The sequence below is a fragment of the Aspergillus fischeri genome, genomic scaffold, assembly GCF_000149645.3.
Source record: "Aspergillus fischeri NRRL 181 1099437636262 genomic scaffold, whole genome shotgun sequence".
Classification (NCBI taxonomy): Eukaryota; Fungi; Ascomycota; class Eurotiomycetes; order Eurotiales; family Aspergillaceae; genus Aspergillus; species Aspergillus fischeri.
The window spans coordinates 136,070-150,886 of record NW_001509764.1 but is presented as its reverse complement, the minus strand read 5'-3'; the positions used below and the strand labels follow the sequence as shown (position 1 = coordinate 150,886).

Genomic DNA, 14,817 nt, shown 5'->3' with positions numbered 1-14,817 from the left:
GCATAACACAGGAAACCTATGAGCATCAGTCGTTGCATTAACTACTGTGTAAGTAGTCTGGCGTCGGGACTTGTCCTGTATGTCTTCATTTGAGAGAAGAGGTTTTTGTATCTGCTGGCTCTGTTATGAATGCTTCTGTTGATGGAGGCATTCTGCTTGCAAGCTCGTTGGTAGCGCGTCAATTGTAGCGTAGTTGGAATATATATTCATTTGTGGATTGTATGGAGAAGATATGGAATACTTACGGAGGCATATCTGATGAATCTCTTTATTTACCATGTATTCTAGATTCAATCTGAGACAGAACAACGCGTTCATCCTTCTCTGCCAAAGTCCAATCCTTCTCAATAATCCTTTGTCTGTGAGGACTCCGAACTCGGAATGTGGCCTTGACAGCAGCCGGCGAGGATTCTTCGGTCAATGGCTCCTTGTCTGCGGATGTGATATCGAAACTCCAAAGCAAACGCGAAATGACAATGAACAAGCTTGACCGAGCCAGGCGATGACCTGGACACGCTCTCCGGCCAAACCCAAAAGCCGAGACAGGAAGATCCGGATTCTCTACGTACCGTTCCGGGTGGAATCTGGAAGGATCATAGAAGAATGCGTCGTCCATGTTCATGCCGAATTGATTGGCAATGACTGTTGCCCCCTTGGGGATGAAATATCCCATGTACTCATCGTCTTGTATGACCGCGTGTGGCACGGCAATAGGGGATATTGGCCGCCATCGCAGAAGCTCAGAAATGATCGCATCGATATACGGCAGCCTTTCCATGTCGTCGAATGACGGCAATCGATCTACACCCACCACAGAGTCCAGCTCCTGCTGTGCCTTGCGTACCACGTCGGGATACAAGATGCTCACCATGACAGATAGCTCCAACACCATTTTGGTCGTGTGAATGCCTGCCACATACAGCTCCCCAAGCGAGTAACAGGCATTGTCCCAAGGCAGCTGCATGATATCCGGTTTCTGTGTGACTTCTTTGCTCCAGTTCCAGCATTCTGCTGTAAGAGCCTCCTCGCAGCATTCGCGATAGACAATCATGGTCTTGTCGTGGAGTCGAGCGGCTTCTGTCCTCCATTTCCAGAAGATCCGGGGCACGTAGTCGAGAATAGGGAACAAGTCCATCAGGAAGGTCCAGAAAGACGCCCCTTGCAACACAAACCCGGCCATTTCGTTGATTTGCTCCAATCTTCTGTGGTCATTGTCGTCCCTGCCTCTTCCTTTTCCGTACACCAGAGTAAACATCACATTCGACGTATATTGATGAAAACAGTGGGAGAAATCATTGGTCGAGAGAAACTCGTGCAGGAGCTGCTTGCTTTGGATATCTTGCAAATGACGATATGCATCGGTGTGATGAGCACTCAGCAGGGAACCATGCAAACGTCGGTTCAACCTCCATTCAGGGCCATACGGCATGAATGCTGCCGCTAGTCCCTTGTTGAGGTACTTTTCCATCCATACCGACGGGGGTCGAGAGCTGTAGATGCTGCCTCGCTTCTCCAGCAGGTCCTGTGCGGCTTGACGAGTTCCGAGGACGACAAACGTACGGGTGCCAATCTTGAAGCTAATTACAGGGCCGTATCTTTGATTCCATTTTTGAAATGTGGTCGCGATATCTTTCTCGGGAAATGGTCCGGAGAGAAGGGTGGGACCCGGAGGCAAAGGGAGTCGGGATGTTCGAGGGCGTAGCAGATGAAAACAGCAGCATACAAGAACGATGGCCAGTAAAGTGGGGGCGACCGATTCCATACCGAGAGCTTGGACGATGTCCTCGGAAGGAGTTCCATGGGTTTTGGTCCCTGTTAAATGAAATTTGGGGAATGATATGCATCAGCGGATGAAGCATCCATCATGCGTTTCCCATTGATCCAAATCAGACAAGATACGTAAGACTGCATGAAGCCACTAAGCAGGTGGACCAGCCTTGGATCGAGACGGACAACTGCTGTCTCCCAAGAAGCCAAACAAATCAGCCTGGTGGAGTGTCCCCGGCGCGGCAAGTTGATGCATCCCTGCCCTAACCCGGAAAAGGCCAATCACGACAAGGCTGGACAAGGCATAGCAGACTGTTCTGCAGAAGGATGGTCGCTTTCCATCAGGGCGCAACTCACCGCTAGTTCGAGGTTAGTTAGGCAAGGTTTGGTCTTGCTGCTAACATGTCTGAGCTTCTTTTGCTATATTGTCCGTGCATAAAATAGCATGGCCAGTGCGCTCAGTCGACGGCTACGCAGAAACCACCATATTTCTTGCGCTATCCAGCTAAGGAAACTCAGGCCGATATGAATATAGCTCGGAGAATGTCTGTCTTTTCGTCCCTGCTCTACATGCAGGGATTGGATCCCACAGCCAACTGCCCGATGATGGCATCAATGCGGGGCATGAGGGCTCCATGCGCCTCCATTGAGGGGTCCTTCTCGACACCAGGCCGAACGATGGACCCATTTGGCTTCTGCAGTGGTCAGAACTCCTTCCGTGCACTGATAGATCTAGTCAGCTGCGGTACAGTGACAATGGGAAAGTCATTCTGGTATGGACGGGCCTAGGAGCTGTACGAGAGTAAATAGGTTGACGTTTCCCACTAGTATGAGGCGTTTTGAAGGAATGAAGTTGAATTGCACAAAGAGTATATTCGAACTTGTCCTCACTATTGTAGCTATAGATGATCTCCTGAATTGGTCAACTCGTGGTCAAGCAACCGCAGTTGGCGAGTAACACCGGATGCCGGCATCTACACACATCGGGAGAAGGCAAGTACTCGTGAGCTTGTATAAGGGAGTATCTCGCCATCGCCAGCTACGAATGGCATTTATTGCACCAGGAAATAGCACAGATATCACAGCATCTCCTCCTCGGCTACAACTACCTTGACTTTCATCCCCCAGCCGTCTCTCCCCCCAATCCAATTCTTCCTCTTGCCTACCTTGTGGATCTTGCGAACATCCCGCTCCAGTTCGGACTTCAACTGCGTCGGGTCATACGCCACTTTTTGCACAAAGACTTTCATCTCAATGCCTGTCTTATTTCCATGTTTACCCAGATTGCTGGCCCATCGTGCCTCGGTTGCGATGCGCGGCCGGGCCGGGTCAATCATCCCAATGGGATAGAGTCGGGCGATCACCAGTCCCAGCTTCCCCAAGTATCGGATCCACCAGACCTCCTCGGGTGTCAGCAGCTCCCGCAACCGGAATTTGAAATCTTTCTCCCGCGGGGGCAGTTCCCCTCCATATCGCTCCTGCAGCATCAACGCCAGGCGCGCGCGGTCGGTGTGAGGGATGCCGTGAGTGGACGCGAGGAGACCGGCGCTGGTGCTGTACAGTGCAGCAGTCGACGACAACTCCTTTGACATGGCGGCGTGCACAAACAGCGAATTGGCAAAGGCCTGGATCAGGGTCCCTCGAATCGATGGGGGAAAGGTCCTCTCTTCGGTGCGTGCGGGTATGGCGCCAAACATCAGGAAGGCGATCACCTGCGCGGAAGGCCGGGCAAACGCGGTGGTCGCTACCTCTAGCGGATCCTGCTGTCGAACAAAGGGGGGAATTTCGCGGTAGAGAAGGCCCTCGCGGACGCCGCCCTGGCAGAAGTGAGCTTCTTTGATGCCGTATGGCACCGCTTTGGCCAACACATTGACCAGGAATGCGACCGAGGGGACCTGTTCACGACGGCGATCGGAGACGCGGAAGATGTCCCGGGCGGTCCGAGCGACCTTTTTGAGGACTTTGGTGTTTTCAAAGTCCTCCTTGGGAGCGGAGTAGCCGTTGATGATGGAGATGGGGTAATACTGTCCGCGAACCTGATGCAGGTAAAGCAGGAGGTATCCCCAGCCACGAAATCCTCCCCCGGACAGATAGAGAGGGAAGCCTCCCTCGGTCCGAGCCTTTTCCACCAGCGTATCAGGAATCTCGAGCTGCTCAAAGGCCTTGCGGAAATTGCTCTCCATCTCGCGGCGGAATGCCTCCTCCGCCCGATGCGCCTCGTCCGGATTCTTTCCCTTCCGCAGCTGATTGAGCTTGTGTGTCAAGGCGGCTGCTCCGTAGGGAAAACTGAACGAGCCCTTGGGGCTGATGCGGACGTTGCCTGCATGCGAGACGATCCACGTCATCTGCATGCTCCCTCCCCCCAGATCCATGGCCAGTCCTTCGATGTCGGAGAAGCTGCTGGCAATCCCCCACGCACCAATTGTTCCTTCAAGATCTTTGGGCAGAGTCTCAACGGAGACGTTGGTGGCACGTCGGATGGCATCGACAAACTCGTCTGCATTGAGCGCGGTGCGGGTGGCTTCGGTCGCAATGATGCGGATGTTCTCGGAGGGGACACCGATCTGGGCACACGTAATCTGGAAGCGAACGATCGCACCGACTACCGATTTGATAACATGCTTAGGGATGGGGATTTGACAGCCGGTGTCATCGTCAAACTGGGCGTCGTAGACGGAGATGTCGACCCGTCGCATGTAGACGGTCGGCAGGATGCGCGCGGTCGGGGACGAGAGGTCGGAGACGGAGCATCGTATTCCGTTACTGACAGGATTAGCAGGTTGGGACGTTGGGTCAGACAAAATTTGGGATGACAATGATGCTCACCTTCCCAGATCGACTACCGCTTGAAGATGTCGTCGCTTCGCAGAAGGTTGAATCAGCGTGGAGTCGGGAAGGAGGAGGGGCTGGGAGGTTGAGGGCCGGTCGGGAAATCGATCACCACCTCCCATAATAATGGTGATATGGACCCTAGAGATCAGGTAGCTTCACCAGGTGACCACAGCCACTATGCTATCGACAAATAGAGGGAGAAAAGAGTCAAGAGGTCTCAACACGAAGGATTCTTTTCATGTCCTTGTGGTTGCTGATAATGGCCTGCAACATGTCCTGACGTCAGCCATCTTGTGAGTGTCACCTCTGTGAGCTGCAGTAGTTGAAGATTTTTTTTTCGTTGTTGCTACTCCGTAGACTAATAGATATCAGCAATACGGTCCTCGGTTTTGGCCATGTCCGAGTGATTGGGTATGGTTATTGATGAGCGACTCCATTTTGTTGGTGGAGAGATATCTATATATATTGCGGCGGGAGGATGCCGTAGAGGCGTAGAGCCATGACACATCGGACTACCTCTCTACATCCGAGACCGAGAGATGGTTTGGACTGGTCAAGACAGTTGATTCCATTCTACGGAGTGTACTGGTATTATTCAAAGGTAGGGCGCATATAATATAAAGCATATCTAGAAGTTCTCTACATGAAAAGACACCTATCCTACTCTGTAGTCTACTGTGTTAACCAGGCAAAGAGTTATGTAAGAGGGGCCACATTCGTAGACTTGGCCAATGACTTGATGAACATGAAGGAGAGAATCGTCGGCACTGACTAATGAGAACAACAAGGCCAAGAAATGAATGCATCTTGATTCCACCTATGGATTCCTGGGATGAGACAGATCTTACCAAGTGCTCTCTGCTCTGCTCTGTATAACAACAGCACAACCGGTGAGGCACGTGACGAGGCAGAGTCCCAACCCACGCCACCGACGGCATCCCTCGTCTTGGCTCTCTCTGTTTGAGCCTGAATGATGATCTTCAAAGGATTAATAAGTAGGCACTCTCCCGGTCTCTCTGTTTTCACCGACCGGACCCGGCCCGGGAGACAGCCGGCCAAGTGGAGCCGTAGCCTCTTCTTCAGCCTGCACAGTACATACGGAATCTCGGAATACGACTATGTATGAGCATCTACTCGGATCAACAGGCAGAAGGCGATATCAGGACACGTACTGCAGACTCATCGGGAGGATATTGCAATGGCCGATGATACGACGCCGGACGGTTTCGGTCGGCAGATTCGAACGCCGTCTGTGATATACATGTAGTTCTAGCGATAGTCAAGTCTTCGCGGTGACAAAGATACTGAGGTATTATGTCGGATCATCGTCAAATATGCCATTCAGTATTCTCCGTGGATATCCCCGTGGATATCCCCATAGATGTTTCTTTACTATGCGGGGTTTTCATGACTCCATGGAGTACTCCAGATATCATGCCAGCTTTCACTCTTTGTACAACTTCTAACCGGTTCATAGTGTCTTGCCCCAGGAATCTGGAGTAGTACTTGTTACGCGATCAAAATCCCTCAATGGTCTTCGTGGATGCGGAGTGCCCGGAGAACATGTTCCAGAAATACCAGATCATCAGATGGCAGAGGCAAAGATGATGTCGAAAACAGTCGTTGTACCCATTGCTGGCCAATCCGAGGCGGGAATATCATCCATGGATGGTGATGATGCTCCACCGCGCAGTGGAGCACAGGGGAGGATCTGCTCGACAATTTCACTCGCGCACAAAAATTTCAAGTGTGTGTGGAATTCGTGCAGATGGCTAGCATCGGACTCTAATACGTAATGTCCATGACTGCCAGATATCACCCTCAACCAGAGATAACTTCTCCGTAGACGTATGGAGACGACCCGAGATCCATCAACCCTACCGAAGACTGCCAAGCGCGAAAAAAAGGGCCCGAAAAAAAAAAAGAGGAACGCTCGGTTAGCCTGGATTTCTTCTAGAAGATCAGGCTCATCCCCGTTTATCTTCTCCAGGTTCTCCCTCATTCTGGACTTTCGTTTTCCCTTGACTTTCCTGTTGTCGTCTACAGAGTATCGCCATGGCCGTCTCAAGGGATCTCGAGGCTCCCGCCGTCGTTAACGACCCAACCGCTTATGATGCTACGGTCGAAAAGAAGGAATATGCTGATGGGACGCCGGCAAATGATCCGTTTGGAAATGAAGAGTGCGGAGAGGTCAAATATCGTGTCATGTCGTGGTGGTAAGCTTCGTTCACTCGCCTCATTGTCCATTCCCTCAGCTAACATGGTGCAGGCAATGTGGGACATGTAAGGCTTCTACCATATATTCCTATATCCTACCAAGGACCTAACAAGAGATAGTAATGGTTGCTGAGAATATCTCCCTCGGAATTCTGTCTCTGCCGTCAGCCGTGGCGACGCTGGGAATCGTCCCGTAAGTGTGCCGATCACAACCTCAGCATCTATGTTCCTAACCACGGCCACACAGAGCGGTAATTCTGCTTCTTGGATTGTCCGCAATCTCATGGTATACTGGCTACATCATGGGACAGTTTAAACTCCGGTTTCCCCAGGTACATTCCATGGGGGATGCCGGCGAGCTGCTGATGGGCCGCTTCGGACGCGAGTTATTCGGCATCGGTCAGCTTTTGTTTCTCATCTTCCTAATGGCCAGTCACATCCTCACCTTCACCGTGGTCTTCAACACCATTACCAACCACGGAACTTGTACCATTGTCTTTGGGGTGGTTGGATTGGTGGTCAGTTTCATCGGAGCCTTGCCGCGCACGATGGGTAAAGTGTATTGGATGTCTATGGCGTGTACGTATCCTTCTCGTCTATTGATGGCAATCCCACTGACAATGTACAGCCTGCATCAGTATTGTGACGGCTACCGTGGTGACCATGATTGCGATCGGAGTGCAAGCCCCAGAACACGTCCACGTGGATGCGACCACCGAGGTTTCTTTCCAGGATGCCTTCCTTGCCGTGACCAACATCATCTTCGCTTACAGTACGCCTTGATTTCTCTTCATTTTTTTTTCCGGTAGCTAATTCCGCTAGTTGCTCACGTCGCCTTCTTCGGGTTCATCTCGGAAATGCATGACCCCAGGGACTTCCCCAAGTCCCTGACTATGCTGCAGGTGGTAGACACCAGCTTGTACATCGTGACTGCAATGGTCATCTACCGCTATGCTGGCCCCGACGTAGCGTCGCCCGCTCTGTCATCCGCTGGACCTGTGATGAAAAAGGTCGCCTACGGTCTGGCGATTCCCACCGTGGTGATTGCCGGTGTCGTTTTTGGCCATGTGGCCTGCAAGTATATCTATGTGCGCATCTTCCGAGGCTCCGCCCATATGCACCAGAACAGTTTCTTGGCTATTGGGTCATGGGTGGCCATCGCGTTGAGCGTCTGGGTTGTCGCCTGGGTGATTGCAGAGTCGATTCCGGTGTTCAATGAGCTGCTGAGTCTGATTGTATGGTCCATTCTCCTCTAACTTTGGCTATTGCTAACGACTCTACAGAGCTCCCTGTTTGGAAGTTGGTTCAGCTGTAAGTCACCTACCAACATTCTGCTGGGTACTGGGTTTGAGTAATACTAACTTGGGTAGACGGCTTGCCCGCCATCTTCTGGCTCGTGATGAACAAGGGCCGGTGGTTCTCAACTCGCTCCAAGATCTGTTTGACTATCGTCAATTTCCTCATCCTGGCGTTCGCTTGTGCTCTGGTATGTTCGCTTATTCTTGTCTTTCCAAGCAGTAGCTAACAAAGACTAGTGTGGCATGGGTCTCTACGTCTCGGGTAAATCGATTCATGACAGTTCATCCAAGGCAAGCTGGACTTGCAAGAACAACGCCACCTAGACGGTTGATTCGAAGTGATGGGATAGATGGCGCAGGGATATGAATAGAACGTGATTAGATATTGCAGGCCATGAAGAATCTGTATATAGATGTCCTAGGATTTGAGCATAGAGACGACTACTCGAACATGCATACTCCAACTGTTCTGCCTAGCTCAGCCCATCATGTATTCTTGACGATGTTCATATCCGACATGCATATTCAGAAGCAAAGCTCATGAGCATGTACAACAACGGGTGGGTGATCAGCAAGTTCCCCCATGAATCCTCACCGACCCAAAGGATTCCCAACCAACAGGAAGCTTAACGCAAGTCTGGTCCGAGGCCTTGGAAATGCGAACGCCTTCGCAATCTCTGCCCTTGTAGAAGCTGGCGGTGGCCTTTTGGAAGTTGAGTTTGGCCCCTTTGATCTTGTAGTTGCGGCTCATGTTGGTACAGCCGCAGGAGGTGATCTTGCCGACGGTTTCGCCCCCGCAGGACGCGCTGGTGTAGGGATAGACGATGGTAGCGCTGGCTGAGGCCAGGAGAGTGGCAATGGCGAGGAATTTCATTGTGACGGTCGTTCGTGGACAGGTGTGGAATGCTTTAGATCTTGGGAGGATGGGAGATGAGTTGCTGGATGGATACTCCTGAGAGGATATGCTCTCTTTATATATCTTGATCTTAGACGACATCAGGCTACTCTGCGAGTCAAACAGGAAGGAGGTCACCTCGCATTTGAGATATTCCAAGGATGTATATTGATCTGTCTCGTATTTCTGCATGCCAAGTGAAGCGATCTGCTGAACACGAAAGCTCATGCGGAGATGCGCCAAACATCACCACCGCGATGTAACGCTGTCAGCAATAAGCGAGGAGCTGTTTCCCAGTATTCCATACTGATTGGTGATCTCTGGACTGAACTATGCTCGCCAACCTACATCATTGCACAGGCACGAGATCGTATTCGGAGTATTGCCCTTGTTAAGGAAACTCAATGCAAGGCGGTCGTTCCTTGAGATAATTGATATTGCTCCTCCCCTTCAGTTCATCGGAAGGCTGTACTCTGTAGTGCTGCATAAAGGTGTAAGATTTATGCTCGTCGCGGAATGAACACAGGATTCGCCACGGATAGTCTGTCCGACGATGAGGCTCCCTGGCGGTGTGTCTTCTGTGTCCTCGGCATGGGCGCCCTTCCTTTTTTATCTGGTCGATATGGGCGATGGACCGACAATAAAGCATCATTTTTGACGGCCAAGGGAGTCCGTTGTATCGGCAGAGAATCTACCCACAGCTGCCAAGTTAAGCGGCTGAACCAGCCAACATTTTCCTACCGGATGAAAATGGGTGTCTACGGGTCAGTTGTCTTGAAGATGCATGAAAGTCTTCAAATATTCAAGGTATTGCGATCAATATTTTACACAGCCACGGCATGTACACCTGCTGGTGAGGTCCAGCCAGCTAACAGACACACAGGATAACGAACGACAGGCGGAGTAACGACAGAAGAAATAAAGAATGTCGACAATGCTGAGAATTCACCAATTGTTATTAACAAGGAGACCCGGTAGTCAGGATGCGCTTCGCCTCCTGGGCATAAGTGCACCCGTTGTTGACGTTGGCGTCCGAAAACCCGGCGGACCACATCATGACGCCTCCGAAGGCCGGGTTGTTCTTGTACTCGGCCACGAGGGAAGCCAGAGCGCTGGGCTGGAGATAGTACTGCGCACCACTAGACGTTCCCGTCGCACCCAGCGGCGAAGCAGGGACGCCGATAAAGATCTTCGCGTTGGCGGAGGGGGTGTTGGCCAGGTTGGAGACCCATTGGTCGTAGTTGATGGGACCGTTGACGGAGCAGCCGGGGTTATTGTAGAACTGCACCCAGAGATAGTCGAACTGCGCCTTGGTGACAATGACCTGCATATTGGGCTCCGGAATGGGGCACTGCGGCGCACCGGTGATGTAGTACTGGTTGGAAGGATCCGAAGCAAAGTTCGAGCGCAGCTTGTTGATCAGGTACTGATAGTAGTTGTTTCCAGCGTAGCTTTCAATGTCAAAGTCCCAGCCGTTGACAAAGGTACTTCCAAAGGGTCGAGGTACGTTTCCATTGCCCTGGGTATTGCCGTAAGCCTCCCAAAGGTTTTGGCCGATCGTCTCGGCCTCAGCCTGAGAGGAGAGAGAATACGCGCCGACGGCACCTCCGAGCGACAGAATGACCTGGACTCCCCTGGATTGGCAGGTCTTGATGGCAGAGGCCAGAGCGTCGCAGTTCTGGGGCTGTCCAGAGGGAGAAATATAGCAGGACTGGCCGATGGTGCCGGAGGCGATGGTGTTGCCATTTCCGTACTGATACAGGAAGGACAGGACTATGATATCGATGCCGGAGGTCGACGAGCAGTAGGACGCCAGATCATTGTTCTCGACAGTGCCGCCGCCGTTCTGGCCCCAGTACACAACGTTCTGGGCACCGGACGCGCGAGAGGACAGCTGATGGGGCATGGCAGATGCGGTAACAGCCATCAAGCTGAGGGCACTGAGCACTTTGGTAAAATACATGGTGCAAGTGGAATGGGTGAGGACCCGGGACACAAGGAGTGACAGAAAGTGAATAAAATTTCAAAGAATGACAAGAAAAGAAAGGACAGATTCGTCAAGAATCTTGAGGGCGAAAGGACTGTGTGTGTTGCAATGATCATGACCAACAGCTGCGAAGGAGGCCTATTTTATATCCCATTTCCAACCATGCCTTCTCCTGTGACTGTCCAACAACACTTTCACGGGACACTCATCCGAGCAGCATCCTTGATGCGCCATCTTCGTCGTCTACATGCGATGGTAACTTCATGAAGTAGGATAATGTCCGTACAGCGTTGCAACTGGCATTGAAACTGATAGAGGGAGGCATGGCTGAAACGCTCTAAACACGCACAAGTCCCCGTGAAAGAACCACCCAAGGGAATTCCATAGGAATGCCGTAGAAAGGGCCGAGCCTGAGTCGACAGAGAGGGCGATCGGCGAAGACGATGTAACTGTGATGGCTGTTGATTGATTAAGCTCATGCAACGTGCATTGGGCGTGACTTGGCCTAGTGACTTTGACTAGTATACCAAACATTATATACCGAGCTAGATCTTGCTCCGACTGGCTCGGAGACGGGGATGGATGTGGTAAGGGTCGTCTATTGCGACGCTGTAATCTCCGCGCTGACAAGCCCGTCCGGGATGGAAGACTCTGATACGCCGCTGTCGCTGCAGATAATATCCGGCTTGACACTAAGGAAGAGACGATACATAAAAGCCGACTAGCAAGTACCGGTGCTTCAGAATCAGCGAGGATATTGGCCTGCATTAATCAAAAGCCGGGGAGAGTTACATTGTCGTCGAGGCTTGACACAAAGGCTGAAGTTTAACCATGCATGTTCCTGAGCCATGCACAATCATATTCCTAATCCTTGCATTCAGTAGCCACTAGGACATAAGTCAAGAACATGGTATACTTAGTAAAAGGGGCTTCCGCAGTATCACCATTGTGGCATATATACGTTGGCGACTTAATGTGCTTGCGACTGGCGAACTATGTGTCTTCAATTCCAACAACTGGGGCAGTTCTTGTTGTATATAACCCCGAGACCACTCCGAATCGATTCCTGAGAATAGTCCTATCAATCCATGAAAACAAGGGCGAGATTGGCCGTCAAATCGCCGTGCTATTGCCGGAACACGGAGGATCCGGCAACTTCCGAACTTCGGCTGTCATTCGTGTTCAATTTGGAGACATACTGTGTATATTTGAGATGGACTACCTAGACCGTAACAGGAACAAGTGTCTTGGAAACATATTGCAAAACGACAGAAGAAGGGAAAGCGTCTCTCGGCTGGGCTCTTCTTCTTCATTCTTTGTCGACTGTCGGCGCATCTCGTAGAACCTCAAATACCCCGATTAGGCAATTAGTGGACCGAGACTATCCGGGAGCAGCCAATCGACCGGCGCGATGGCATCTAGACAAAAGCCACACTCTCACCGACTCGCGTCTTCAGGGGGACGCAGTCAACGATGGTGCCTTTCCAAGAAGATAAATAATTCGGCTTCAGTCTTCGTGGTGCTCGTTTTACCCACCTGAACAGTTGGATCTCCAGCATCATGAGGGTCCTTTAGAGTACAGAATTAGTTCCATTTCGAGGAACAACCACAACGAAGCCGATTGGAGTACGTACCTCTGATCCACGCAATAAGCCTGTCAATTGCTGCAATGCTGTCAAAACACGAGTATGACATTCGGGAGCTTCCACCAGATGATCGCATTCGGTTCAGTGTGAAGTACAGGAACGCTCTCTATGTTGTAAGCAAGGCGGCCATCTGGGCCTTTCACCTCTACTTTCTCGTGCGTTTGCTCCTGGTCATCACAGCATCGGAGCAGACTTGGCAGATATGGCTGATGCTTCTTGTCGAGTACATTTTCGCCCGTAAGTCATCGACAAATCAGACGCCGTGTGCGATATCTGGATTGCAACTGACTTCAGGCCAGGTATGCCTTGGAATGATCAGCTCCTCACGGTAGCAGCAGGCAGGTCATTGCAAAGCCGTCCCCGAGACCGACTGCGACTCCATGGCAGCGACCATCTGCCTCGGGTCGACGTCCTGGTTCCCTGCTGCGGAGAGCCGACAGATGTAGTTCTGGACACGGTCCGCGCAGCCTGCACTATGGACTATCCCATCACTCATTTCCGAGTGCTTCTGCTGGACGATGGGGCATCCCTTGCGCTGCGTGATGCCGTTGCAGGGCTACGCTCCCAATGGCCGCACCTGTCTTACCACACGCGCGGACAGCACTCCGGCCGTGTCTTCGCCAAAGCCGGAAATCTCAACTACGCGCTCTTCTCCTTGCAGAACGAGGTTCAGCCCGAGTTTTGTGCCGTTCTGGATGCTGACTGCATGCCCACCCCCGACTTTCTGCGAGCCACGCTGCCTCATCTGCTGAAGGATCCCCGGGCTGCTCTGCTCACGACGAGGCAATACTACTATAATCTGCCCGATGGTGACCCTCTGCAACAGTCTCGTGTGCACTTCTACACCTGCCACAATTCCGAGCTCGACCGCATGGGAGCTGCCATCGATGCAGGATCTGGGGCCGTCTTTCGGCGGAAGGCGATCGTCGATGTGGGCGGCTATCCCACCTTTTCCTTCTCGGAAGATTGGCAGCTCTCGCTGATGTTGCAGGGCCTGGGGTATCGCACGATGCAGGTGCTGGAGCCTTTGCAGTTGGGATTGGTACCGTCGTCGCTGGATGGGCATATTGCCCAGAGGAACCGATGGCAGATTGGTCACTCCCAACAGCCATCTGTGTTGTTCTCCTCGAACCAGGGCATTCCCCGGCCTCTGCAATGGAGCATTGCTTTCAATGGCGTGTCCATCGTCTTGGGGCTGGTTGGGTACATGGTAGGGTTCGCGGCAGTTCCCGTTCTCTGCGCTTCCGGGCGTCTGATTCCCGCTGCATCACCCTTGTTGGTTCGGATTCAGGTAATTTTGGCTGTTTTGCACATCGCCTTGACGTGGCTACATGGATTGATCCAATCGGCTCACACGGGCTTTCGCATTGGGCCATTCGCCCACCTGGAGAACAGCTGGCTTGCAAGTAGTAAGTATTTGCCTCGGACAGCCTGACTTTTGTAAACAGCGCTAATAACCATTAGCCCATATCTTTGCAATCATTCGATTCCACTGCTTCTCGAGCAAACCAAAGGGCTCCTTTGTCACAGGGAGTAGTGCGAACTCGTGGAACCGCCTCACAGAACTGCCGATCTACAAGAAGCTCCGCAAGGATTTGCTGGATAACGGGCTTGTATACAGCCTCCTCTTGTATCTTGCGACTCTAGGCTCATTTCTGCTGGCATCCTATGAAGTCGTCAGCAGCAATTATGCCACTGGCGCTACGACTACTCCCAACCGATTAATCACGGAATTGCTCACCACGGTGGCGTGGCCCCCTATGCTGCATATTGGCTATCTCACTGTCAGCAACCTGTGGATCCCAGTCGGATATCTGCTGCGCCGGCCGGAGTATCCCGAACGGAGATCTATGATGGCCGTGAACGACCGGGGTATCTTCTTCCCCCAGGCGGATGTCCAGATGAAACTCCTTCATCAGAGTCGTCCTCCACTGGGGTCCTACAAGCATTATATCCTGGTGCCCTTTGTGTTGATTGCCATTCTTGTCGCGGCAACCGTGTTGTGAGTCTTTGATGTAGCACATGAAAACAGAGACAGACGGCGCGAATGAACAGACCAAGCAGGCTCTGTTCCCAGTTATGCAATTGTCAGGCCAGGTAAAAGCCAACTATTGCGTCTACGGCCTCTACGGTCTTCTTACGTATTGAACCCTGATGAGTGATGCTTCGTATGAT

At 51.9% G+C, this 14,817-nt stretch overlaps 6 protein-coding genes across 6 annotated transcripts, besides 1 other annotated feature; 2 read left to right on the top strand and 4 right to left on the bottom strand.

The window, feature by feature from the left end:
• Positions 1-268: 268 nt before the first annotated feature.
• NFIA_094170 (cytochrome P450) lies at positions 269-1,762 on the bottom strand (the record flags this gene model as incomplete). The annotated part of the gene is made up of 1 exon (XM_001261693.1): positions 269-1,762. One exon carries the CDS (start codon positions 1,760-1,762, stop codon positions 269-271), a length of 1,494 nt encoding a protein of 497 aa, XP_001261694.1.
• Positions 1,763-2,846: 1,084 nt separating this feature from the next.
• Positions 2,847-4,718, bottom strand: NFIA_094160 (putative transcription regulator (RTG2); the record flags this gene model as incomplete). The annotated part of the gene is made up of 2 exons (XM_001261692.1): positions 2,847-4,530; positions 4,594-4,718. 2 exons carry the CDS (start codon positions 4,716-4,718, stop codon positions 2,847-2,849), a joined length of 1,809 nt encoding a protein of 602 aa, XP_001261693.1.
• A 1,233-nt stretch (positions 4,719-5,951) lies between these two features.
• Positions 5,952-5,976: a microsatellite.
• Positions 5,977-6,654: 678 nt separating this feature from the next.
• Positions 6,655-8,438, top strand: NFIA_094150 (putative amino acid transporter; the record flags this gene model as incomplete). The annotated part of the gene is made up of 9 exons (XM_001261691.1): positions 6,655-6,815; positions 6,869-6,882; positions 6,937-7,009; positions 7,064-7,395; positions 7,445-7,588; positions 7,639-8,051; positions 8,100-8,127; positions 8,187-8,302; positions 8,352-8,438. 9 exons carry the CDS (start codon positions 6,655-6,657, stop codon positions 8,436-8,438), a joined length of 1,368 nt encoding a protein of 455 aa, XP_001261692.1.
• Positions 8,439-8,682: 244 nt separating this feature from the next.
• NFIA_094140 (putative secreted antimicrobial peptide) lies at positions 8,683-8,988 on the bottom strand (the record flags this gene model as incomplete). The annotated part of the gene is made up of 1 exon (XM_001261690.1): positions 8,683-8,988. One exon carries the CDS (start codon positions 8,986-8,988, stop codon positions 8,683-8,685), a length of 306 nt encoding a protein of 101 aa, XP_001261691.1.
• A 979-nt stretch (positions 8,989-9,967) lies between these two features.
• Positions 9,968-10,972, bottom strand: NFIA_094130 (glycoside hydrolase family 18 protein; the record flags this gene model as incomplete). Its single annotated transcript, XM_001261689.1, has 1 exon — positions 9,968-10,972. The coding sequence occupies one exon, from the start codon at positions 10,970-10,972 to the stop codon at positions 9,968-9,970; it is 1,005 nt and encodes a 334-aa protein (XP_001261690.1).
• Positions 10,973-12,665: 1,693 nt separating this feature from the next.
• Positions 12,666-14,648, top strand: NFIA_094120 (glycosyltransferase family 2 protein; the record flags this gene model as incomplete). The annotated part of the gene is made up of 3 exons (XM_001261688.1): positions 12,666-12,879; positions 12,942-14,051; positions 14,107-14,648. The coding sequence occupies 3 exons, from the start codon at positions 12,666-12,668 to the stop codon at positions 14,646-14,648; spliced, it is 1,866 nt and encodes a 621-aa protein (XP_001261689.1).
• Positions 14,649-14,817: the final 169 nt, after the last annotated feature.